Raw genomic sequence first — 12,097 nt, 5'->3', positions numbered from 1 at the left:
AAGACGATAGGCAGAATGTTTGTTTTTAAGCACAGATAAGGGAAAACAAGACAAGTGTGGGAAAAGCAGACCCACACACACACACACACACACACACACACACACACACACACACACACACACACACACACACACACACACACACACGCACACACACACACACACACACACACACACACCCTGTGCTGTTATCACTGGCATTAACAACTCAAAAAGCCACACACACGCACACAGAGAGGTGAATATACACACCTGCTGCCCCTGGTGTCATACTGCCTCATGTTCTTGATGAAGTGGATTTTCTTCATAGAGCGTGGACGAGGAGAACCAGACGCATTCCGGCTCCTGAGGACACACACAGTTGGGTAAAACAATGAAACACGTTTGAAAATTATGCAGAAAATCATTTAGCCACCCATTCACATTTGGCTTTTGAAGTTTGTTTTTTTTAATCTTGCGAATTGTTTAATGTTAAGTACATTTAACAGTCGCCACCTACTAGTGTAACAATGTAATTGATACATTACAGATTTAGGGCTCTATTTTGACGGTCCATGCGCAGAGCGCAAAACGCAAGGCGCAACCGCTTTCAGGGCGTGTCAGGACGCGTTTTTGCTAATTTAAAGACGGGAAATCTGCCTTGCGCCAGGACGCATGGTCTAAAAGGGTTGAGTTTATTTTCTTAATGAGTTATAGGTGTGTTTTGAGAATAAACCAATTACAGTTTCATCTCCCATTCCCTTTAAGAGTCAGCTGCGTCTCGCCAAGAGCGCATTCACTATTTACAGGACACAAAGTAAGTCTAAGTGGAAAAATGAGCATTTCACAAGCAAACAGTTAACAGTTTTTTAACAGGAAACTGTTAAACAGAGCATCTACTGCGTGAGAATGAGAGATAATGGAACTACTTTCACTTTCGCTCTTGGATAGGGAAACCTTTACGCACAGACATCAATTAGTCTATAAATAAATACTTTCGGTGGTAAGCGCAAATATTCGTTTCAAAACTATTTAAAAATTCAGTTCTAAATTCCAACAAACGAATAAATGAATAATAATAACAAAATGTCTTCAAAAACCTGAGTTATATCCTAAAACACATGCTGTGCCCCATATGGTCTAAAAACTGACAGATGGGCAAATCTAAGCTTGTTTTTAACAAAACAAATATAAATATGGACATAATAAATAATATTGCTAATAATAATAACATTATACAAAAGCAAATTGTTATGAATGAACTGAAAAAGCCTCCCGAGATGAAGAAGACATAAAAGCAGTGATTTTTCATATTTATGTAGGCTAGAAAATAATATGTTTTGTAATGTTTTAATCCTTTATATTTATATTCTATATCTGTTCTTATTATATACTATATATATCCTTAATATTTACATTTTTTCATATGTAAAGATATTTGCCTCTTGCTCTCTTGTGCGTATTAAGCAGTGCGTAAGCGAGTCGCAACTCTGCGCCGGAGTTTAGACCGGGTTTGTTTTGGTCTAATGAAAACTCTATTATAGATTCTCAAAATAGCAACGCGCCAGCGGTCCGCCTCAGAACAACTCCCTTTTTAGACCAGCACGCCTATGGGCGCACAAATGAGCGCTAATGCATTTGCTATTTAAACAGTGTAGCGCAACGCCTCAAAACGACTCTTGCGCCAAGCTGAAACTACCAAAAGACTACTGCGCCACGCCTTGCGCCACACTGCGCCGGGTGTATGATAGGGCCCTTAGTGTTATCCTCAGTTTTAATTGCTATGACAGACAGATGTACTTATATCCAAACTATGATCTTGTATGCCAGTATTTCTGTCATGACTTTTTGTAACAGGAAAAACCACACTGTGATGTAGAAAATACCTATAAATGCCAACTGCTTTCTCTGTATCAGTCACTGTGAATATTTTTGGCGATCACACTTATAAGAGTTTTAATAGACACAGCTGAATCATTTTCATTTAAGAATATTATTACATAGTAGGGCCGAACAGGGCGAAGTTCTGTGTGGAGTTTGCATGTTCTCCCTGCATTCGCGTGGGTTTCCTCCAGGTGCTCCGGTTTCCCCCACAGTCCAAAGACATGCAGTACAGGTGAATTGGGTAAGCAAAATTGTTCGTAGTTGTATGAGTGTGTGTGTGAATGTGTGTGGATGTTTCCCAGAGATGGGTTGCGGCTGGAAGGGCATCCGCTGCGTAAAAAAACTTGCAGGATAAGTTGACTGTTCATTCCACTGTGTCGACCCCGAATTAATAAAGAGACAAAGCCGACAAGAAAATGAATGAATGAACAATATCTAGTTTGAGCATCAATATCAAAATTGTGTGTATCTGCAATTGTCACATCGCTATATTAGATTATTAAAGATTAAAAGACAAAAATATGATTAAATATTACTTGACCGTGCTATTTTACACTTGATTGATTGTTGAATTTTTGTACACGCGGACACTCTCAGATTGGAGTTCTTAGTCTTGTGTGCCATTTATGCCATTTACTAGTCTAATCTAGTGATCAGACAACCATAGAAAGAAATGTATTTCATTTGAACAACTCTCCAGTGAAAAGTGCATCCGCTACACTCCCCAGAAAACCATAAAGCACTGTTTATTTAACTTTTATTTGTGCATGTTATATTGTAATTTATTATACAGTAATTTATGTATTTGCAGATCATCCCAGTCGATCTAAATTCATGAAATCTTTCCAAATAGAACTATGCAAATTACCTAGTGAAATTATACTCTTATTGCAATATATATCGCAGCAAAACAAAATACCACTATGTCAGATTTTTTCCAATATCGTGCAGCTCTATAGCACGGGTGTTGTAATCGAGACCGCAATCTTTAAACTATTACTCATGAAGTTCTACATCTCATCTCGGAGTTGTTACGTAAGTCTCGACCTGAATTCTACACAACATACATGCTACTCAATGGCGACATCGGTGCACTAGTCAAAACAGTTCAAGTGCAGACTGGTATTTAACCCCAAACGACTTCAAACAAATGAACCAAAACAAAACACAAAAACCAGCAATCACAGGATTCATGTTAGCCCATACCTGTACATCTATTATTATACACCAGTTTGTTCCTGTTGAGTCAAGCACTGTTTGGTCATTTCTTGGGAGGTGCTGCTTTATACGTGCTATGTATGTGGCTGAAGTGTGAGTCAAATGACTGTTTCCCTCCTGAAGGGAATGCGTCATTGTGGCTAATAAAACTGGACAGGACCTGTTTCACGCTGCACCTTCCTTACAGCTCATTGCCCACTCAACTTCAACATTTTACTTACATAATGTGACTATAACTGGCTTTTCAATCACTATGACACAGGACCTGTAATACATAAAAAGTAAGAAACTAAGAACATATTTTAAAAGTGTACATGTATATAGCTTTAAATAGCTTTTTTGTCATTATCTCATTGTTTTTTGTTGTGTTTTTATATTTTTATACACTACCTACCGAAAGTTGTGTCGCCTATCCAAGTTTTAGGTACAACAAATAATAACTTGACTTCTAGTTGATCACTTTGTATCAGAAGTGGCTTATATGAAAGACAAATGCCTCTAGATTACACTTATTTTACCAAAATAAAATATCATCATGGCTTAATTTTGAATGATTTACTTAGGACAGTAAGGTCTGACTTTGCTGAGACAAAAGTCTTGTCACCTAACAGAAATAATGTACAGTATAGAATATAAAGTCATGGTGCAGTGAAAAAAGAACTAATATTGTGTATGTCTCCCATGAGCCTGGACGACTGCATCCATACTGTACATCACTGCAACGACTCAAAGAACTTATTAATAAAGCCATGTTTAATGGCAAAGACAGCGTTCTTGCAGGACTCCCAGAGTTAATCAAGATTCTTTGGATTCATCTTCAATGCCTCCTTCTTCATCTAACTCCCGACCTGCTCAATAACATTCATGTCTGGTGACTGGGCTGGCCAATCCTGGAGCACCTTGACCTTCTTAGCTTTTATGAACTTTGATGTGGAGGCTGAAGTATGAGAAGGAGCGCTATCCTGCTGAAGAATTTGCCCTCTCCTGTGGTTTGTAATGTAATGGGCAGCACAAATGTCTGTTGATGTCGCCATACACCCTGCAGACCTCTCGAACGCCCCCATACTGAATGTAACACCAAACCATGATTTTTCTTTCACCAAACTTGACAAATTTCTATGAGAATCTTGGGTCCATGGTTTCAATAGGTCTTCTGCAGTATATGTGATGATTGGGATGCAGTTCAAGAGATGATTCAGCAGAAAAATCTACTTTCTGCCACTGTTCCAAATGATCAACTGGGATTGATGACGACTTTTGTCAGGTAGTGTACAAGATATTGTATTTTTGTGTTATTTTGCTTTGTTTCTATTTTCAGATGTTAATTTTTAACATTATGTCAAGAGTTTACAGAAAAAAGCAAATAAACCTGCAAACACATAAATAAACAACTTTATGTGTTGTATGGGCATGGGATGATTTACTTTTTCAAGGTATACTGCGGTTTGGAAAAGTCAAGGTTTTAAAATGGCTAACATTTTGTGCTATATCGTTCCTATGGTATATGTAAAAATTTTTATTTACTTTTTTTTTTTTTTTTTATGACAAGAGGATCTCCAGCAGCAGAAGTCAATGACTTATTTAAATTATTTTGCCTGACATGTTTACTGCTCCAAAACATAAATGTTTCTCGAAATCAAATATATTGTGTTCAAAGAGGAAAACAGTTTTTGTTTTTTACCCAGTAATTGAAAATGAATAGATTTTAGAGCAGTAATCACAATACCCTGACACCGTGATATTTTTTGGTGGTGTTTGACAGGGTGCAAAGAGAGATGCGTTGGAAAGGGGTGAGAGACGTATTTGAGGACTGGGATGGGGACGTGCAATTTCCGGGAGATTATCACTTGTTTGCGGGCATCCAGGAGTCTCTGTACATTTGCAAAAGACTCCCGGAACTTCCAGGAGACTTAGAATATCTGAAATGACCTTTCGCCCAACTCATAATTCTCTCTTCATATAGCCGTATGCCTATTACATATCCATAAAACACTGTGATATAGCCAAACTCGGATCGTATCGCTTTCTCACTAAAATCAATCCGCTCCAAAGTTCGTTACAATTGAGTCGAGACCACCTCATTCAGACGATCTCTGAGCGATTGTTTTGGTGTGGATCCGAGCACGATTGCTGGATTTACATATGCCAAACGAACCGCGCTAACTGGGCAAACAAGACAGGTTTAGAAACAAAAGTTTAGGTGTGAAAGCACCCTTATACCAGCCCATGACTTTTCATTCATTCATTCATTTTCTTGTATGCTTAGTCCCTTTATTAATCCGGGGTCGCCACAGCGGACTGAACCGCCAACTTATCCAGCAAGTTTTTACGCAGCGGATGCCCTTCCAGCCGCAACCCATCTCTGGGAAACATCCACACACACATTCACACTAACACACACACACATACACTACAGACATTTTAGCCTACCCAATTCACCTGTAATGCATGTCTTTGGACTGTGGGGGAAACCAGAGCACCCGGAGGAAACCCACATGAACGCAGGGAGAACATGCAAACTGGTTGAGCCGAGGCTCGAACCAGCGACGTTCTTGCTGTGAGTCGACAGCACTACCTACTGCGCCACTGCTTCGCTCCCCATGACTTTTATTGTACACAATTTTCTTTCCTGTGCAAATATTTTTGGACACCATACATATTAAAGAGCATCTTTATGATAATAATAACTTTCCATCAATATTTTTCCTTTCACAGATTTTCTCCATATTAGGCAGAGACTGTAAAACAGAAGATTATTATGAAAAGCAATGGGTCAAGAACTGCTGCGCTGCAGCATTTTTTCACGGGTAATTTTAGATTGTATTTTTCAAACGACTCAAATATCTCATGCGCAGGAATGTACAATGGTGCCAAGAGAGCTCTACAATAATTTGGGAAACATGGATTACGCAGCATTAAACTGGGAGATCAAGCTTTAAAGCCTGAATATCAAGTGGCTGAGCAAGCAAATCTTACTCGATTTCTGTAGCATTTCATCTAGTGCCTGTTAAAAATGTGCAAAAAGAGTTTCATTATCAATTATTGGGGTATTTCTTTAAAATGGCACCTCAACTAATTCTTAATTTTCAAAAAAAAAAAAGCCTAAATATTATGTGGAATCCATGGATTCAAATTAATCTTCCCTGAAAATTCCGTACAAAGTCAGCCTGTAGGGTTATATGTCTTGCCATAACTACAGTTACATAATCTTCAGTCTGTCTCATCTAAACCCCTCTTTCCCTACATGAGCATCGCATATTTCTGCCACATGCTTTGGGCACAAAACCAGGGCACACAGACCTTCTGTTTGGTTTGAAAAGTATTACACAAGCCTAGTGTGCAGAACAAACACAAACAGCCCCCCCTATTCGCACCCTCCATCTGCTCTCCCCAATTTGTGTGGTGATATGCACGATCCAAATGACTGTTATCATAACCCCGGGTGAGGGACCGCACCTGCGTGCAGACGACTGAAAGCAAGTAAAGCTGAAGATAGAGACTGAAGGCAAATGACTTAAAGTTTCTTTCTTTATTTATCTCTGGAGCAGCCGCCAGCTTTGTATAAACCTCATTCTCTCGCTGCCCATCTGTCGCTCACTTGATCCCGACATTTCATTTCTCCTTTTGTCTCTCTCTCTTGATTTCCTCGTAAATCCCCCAATCCATTTGAGTCCAAGTCAAACCCAGAAAATGGGATGGAGGGGAAACTAAGAGATAAGCTTGGTGAGGCGGGACCAAATCACAGACTCCATCAGAGTGGGTGTGTGTCCGGTCAAAGATAGACGTGTTTGAATGAATCATGCAGAAGAACAACACATTTGATCACACTCAGAAAATGACCTTTTCTGCTTGTTGAAACTACTAATTAAAAATGAATTGAAACAAGTGTTTTGGGGACAACTCAAAATATGTAAACCTAAAATTTGTAACAAACAATTAAGTTAACTTAATTGATTTGAGTTTGGACAATGTTTCATGTGTTGTATCTTTGATGCTAATAGGGTTGTGCGATTAATCAAAATCAAATCGCAATCGCAAAAAGAGGCTGCAATATGAAATATGTATTATCAAATTTCCCCCGCCCAGAGTAAATTCGTGCATGGCATCTGTGTGTGACAGTCTAACTAGCCAATTAAGTGAGCACACTTTCATTCTGCCCAATCAGAATTTCCCAACCAAACTATGCAGAATGCCTAAACAAACAAACAGGAAAGCGCAGACGAGTGAAATGATGGCGTCTGCTGCTTTAGAAGCAATAATAGATGAATTGATATCAAAGAAAAACAGGACACCAGTAATATGGGAATATTTTTGTTTTAAAGTCACAACAAATTAAAATTGAATGTTTTGATAACTTCATGTGCATTTTGCGTGCATTCACGGCTCGCAATGCAGGTATGTGCGTTGTCTGTAGTGACTGACTGTAATGTAAGGTACTACTATACAAATATAATAATTTGTCATTTCATTTTCATAGGACAGTTATATATAGATGCATTAGCTGCAGAATGCTAAAGCAGTTTACCAATTTAAATGCTTCTTATTGGATATTGGATATTACGTCATTCAATGAGACTATGACTTAACCGATATGACTTTACCGAGAGCATACGATCTACTAACTACGGTTTGCTTTAAGAACATGTTAACAAATTTAGTTACAAACCAGCTAGTAGTTACAAAGCCCTTAGTGTAGACTTTCCAGTTTAAGAAAGAACTTACAAACAGCTGACACAACCATACCCAGGAGATAACTAATGCCATAACGCACAACCTCGCTAAAGACACGGTGCCTTTTAATGCAGTGACCAAAGAAGGATTTTAAAAAATTGCAGGCAAAGGTGATATACACTTCTGTCTCACACCTGTTTTAGCCATTTTGGAGTACCACAGCTGTACGTTTAACGCCATGATATTTTGTGTAGCGTCTGGGATAATTTTAGGCTTTTTGCCTAAAATCTAAATTTCAATTAATTTAATATTTTCTCTTGATTGCCATTAATGAACGATTATTTTATTTATTTATTTATTTATTTTTGGCCCTCATAGTTCAATGACAAGTTTTATATGCTGTCTAAAGGCATCTCTGGGGCAGCTTCGTTTAGTGCATTTTAAGTGCAATGTAGTGCAAAGTAAGGCTCAAGAATGAGTACATCGTTCTACTCATCATACCATCGTCGAGATCAGATGAGTCTGCAAAGTGGCCACAGAAGCAGAAATTAGCCACAACATTTAACAGATTGGGGTTACGTGACACATAGGAAAAGTAATTGAAAAAAATCATCCTGGAAAATTTTGATCGATTATAGGTTCTGAATGTCGATTTCCATTACTTTACGATTAATCGCTCAGCCCTAGATAATTATTTTGTTTAAGACAATATAAGTTACACAAAGGCTCTTATCAGCCATATTAGTTTGCTGAGTGTTCTGTATTTTTTTATAATTATTATTTTTCATTCATTCATTCATTTTCTTGTCGACTTCTTGCCAACTTATCCAGCATGTTTTTACACAGCGGATGCCCTTCCAGCCACAACCCATCTCTGGGAAACATCCACACACACACATACACACACACTTACGGACAATTTAGCCTACCTAATTCACCTGTACCACATGTCTTTGGACTGTGAGGGAAACCGGAGCACCTGGAGGAAACCCACGCGAACGCAGGGAGAACATGCAAACTCCACACAGAAACGCCAACTGAGCCGAGGTTCGAAATAGCGACCCAGCAACTTTCTTGCTGTGAGGCGACAGCACTACCAACTGCGCCACTGCTTCACCCCACTATTATTTTTTGTTTGTATAATAATAAGCTACACTATCTCCCAAATTTGAGTTCAACTCGTTTACAGAAGGGTGAAGTGATGATATTTTGCTTACAGTTTCTCTAGAGAAAAATGAGTGTTTAATTTCTGAATATTTTTAAACTAATTTGAATAAATGTTTAAGTAAGTTACTATCTTTTCAGTTCCTTTTTTAACTAACACTCACTGCATTTTATCAGCAAAAAGCTACAATACAGATTGCTGAACTTGACAACAAAATTAAATCGCAAATCAAATCGTGAAATCACAATATTTGTAAATAAAAATACTATTAAAAAATTATTGTATCTGAAAATACAATAAAAATGCATTTGTTTGAAAATATTAACATTACACATTTTGCAATGGATATGTAATATTATATTAAATCTAAAATATGAAAAGTTCTGGAAATTGGCTGATACCAGTACATTCTTGCATGTGCTGTGGTAGTTTTACAGCAGTGTTCATGTCATCCCAATGACATCGCCACATTGGTCATAAGGTTGCTGGTCAGAGTAGGCCTGTCACAATAATCAATATATAGACTTACTTCTGCCACAGCTGACAGTTGTTTGGACAAGCACACATACTGTAGCTAAAACTCATGATCATTGATTATCTGGACTATTTACACCACTCGCTCATACACGCGGGTGAGTCTTGTTTCTCCCACTAACTTTACAAAGCATTTTCCCTTTTTGTCTTGCTGTGTTTTGATCCTTGTCTTGTTTACCGTTTTGATTCTTTGCCGCCTAGCCTGACATTTAGACTGCATATTTTGGATTGTCCTATGCTCCTGCATGACTTCTCTTTAAAAAACTGCACATGGATCCCTAACTCCGTTTTCCAGTGTTCTTCCGTTACACCCAGGGTTTCTGCTGGTTTCACAATGTCAAATTTAAGACTTTTAAGAGATTTTTTAGACCATGACGAATAAAGTTTCCGGCTTATACAGGGCTAAACGTGAACTATTTTTTAATGGCCCATAAGGAAAAAAGTACTTGCCCAATCTAATAAGATTCACCTATAATTAATTACTTATTTCTTAGCCACATTTAAATAATGTGTCCAAAAAAGCAGACACTAGTTATATACAAATATGTATTTGTTTGTGATCGGATGTGTGTTGGATCGATTGGGTAGCTTTACACAAACAAAACAAAAAAATAAGACCTGTTTAAAACGATTTAAGACCTACAACACAATATTTTTAAGGCCTAAAATTTTGTTTTTGAAATTGAAGACATTTTAAAACTTTTCAAGACCCCGCAGATACCCTTTACCAATACATAAAAAACAATTCAAGACACATTTTAGCTGATACTGCAACCTCTCTATCTCTACTTGAGGTGTCAGTATTGTTAAAAAAAAAAAAAAAAAACACTATAGTATTTATTATAAATCATGGCTGCACAATATATCATTTCATCATCGATATCACAATGTGTGTGTCCACAATAATCACATCGCAGGATATGCTATGTTGAGTTGGGATTATAGTTGAACAGTCGAACATGCATGACATTTGTGGTGTCAGAGCAAAATATACCAATAACAGAGTGAAACTATATTATTTACATGCGTTTCAAAAGCATTTCAAGAGAGTTTAAAGTATTCAGGCACAAAAAAGTGCATTTGTAACTTTAAATAAGTTTAATTCTACTAATTTCATTTCAAGAGTCATTTTTTATTCAATTTCTGTACCTGATTACTTTTTAAAAAGTCATAAAGTATTATTTATTTTACTTTTTTCGTTGCTCTATTGTAATCATTCTTGCTTGTCATTTGTTTATTTTTTATACACGATTCACAACTTTACAAAATCACCCCAATCAATCTAAATAATTCCATCTGGTGAAACTGTAATCATATCATAAAATATATTGCAGAAAATACAGACAAAATATCGCAATGTCAGATTTTTCCAATATGGTGCAGCCCTACTATAAATTACTATAGTATATTTTCATGTATGTGCCTGACGACTGAAAATCAATCTGTTACTGTTTTCTAGCTCCTTTTAAGCACTTTTTTGTTAACATTTATTATTTATTATTATTATTATTTGTTATTATTTATTTGGTTAGGATATACATTTTTACATTCTGATTAAATGCCTAAATATTTAATTGTTAAAATGACTATAATTAAATTGTTAGGAAATATTGTTAGTAATAAAATTTTCGTGTTCTTTGGAAGACTGCGCTTACATTATGATGCTATTATAGTGTCAAAAAGGTCTTAAAATGACAATAATATGATTTATCGCAATACATTTTGGTGCTATTCATAAAATAGATATTGTGACAGGCCTAGGTCAGAGTCTCAGCTGGACTAGCACATCTTCCTGTGTCCTGCGGGTTTCGTTTGGGTGCGATATACAAGTAGGTGAATTGAATAAGCAAAATTGGATGTGGTGTATGAGTGTGTGTGTGTGAATGACAGAGTTCACTGGGTGTTCATGGGTTGGTTGTGACAGGAAGGTGGGTGGGAGGGACTCAAAAGTTTTGGTAGAGGCATTTCTTCCAACAAATGAAATTGTATAACCAAGTATAAATGAAAAGTTACAAATACATTTACACCTCACAACATTTTTGAGTCTCTAAAATTTTAACATGACACTTAATTGCTTATTACATTTACATTTTACATTTAGTCATTTAGCAGACGCTTTTAGTCCTTTAAACCCTTTCTATCCCTGACATGTTGACATTATAGCAAGGCTCTTCTACAGATATTGGTATCTCACAGATAACTAAATTGGGAAGGGTCTTGTTTTTAGGTTTCATAACAATTGGTTCACACATTTGCAAATAGAGAAGTGACTAACACATAAACATTCTTAAATGTAGTCCATTTAAGGGCAGAAACCACAGGAGTGGATGAGTCTCATCAGCCAGGCAGGGAATCTCATAGATCAGGCTGGCAAAAATAAACAGACATTTAAGAAAGAATGTACAAAAACACAAGTTAAGAGTCAGTGGGAATGTTAATCCCCTCCATACACCACTGCTCTCTGCTCTCTTTATATCCCATTTGTACATGCAACAGATCTAATAAACCTCAGGTTCACAATATCCCTGCCTCTCATTCCAGAGGATCAATAGCTGTTTGGCCGGGTTGATGCAGTCAGGCCACAGTCACGTCACATGGCTTTGAATAAATACCCAGACGTAATCCTGCCGGGACTGGACATGCACA

General features: G+C 37.2%; 1 protein-coding gene across 2 annotated transcripts in view; it reads right to left on the bottom strand.

The window, feature by feature from the left end:
* The window catches only part of cables2b (Cdk5 and Abl enzyme substrate 2b), a 52,215-nt gene that overhangs the window by 27,252 nt on the left and 12,866 nt on the right, over nt 1–12,097 (bottom strand). For both annotated transcript variants that reach the window (XM_001920838.8, XM_073939836.1), the window contains exon 2: nt 253–345. In XM_001920838.8, the coding sequence (XP_001920873.3) occupies nt 253–345 (93 nt within the window). The remainder of the gene's footprint in view (nt 1–252; nt 346–12,097) is intronic.

Source organism: Danio rerio, chromosome 23, assembly GCF_049306965.1.
Source record: "Danio rerio strain Tuebingen ecotype United States chromosome 23, GRCz12tu, whole genome shotgun sequence".
NCBI lineage: Eukaryota > Metazoa > Chordata > Actinopteri > Cypriniformes > Danionidae > Danio > Danio rerio.
This window is presented reverse-complemented; position numbering and strand designations above follow the sequence as displayed.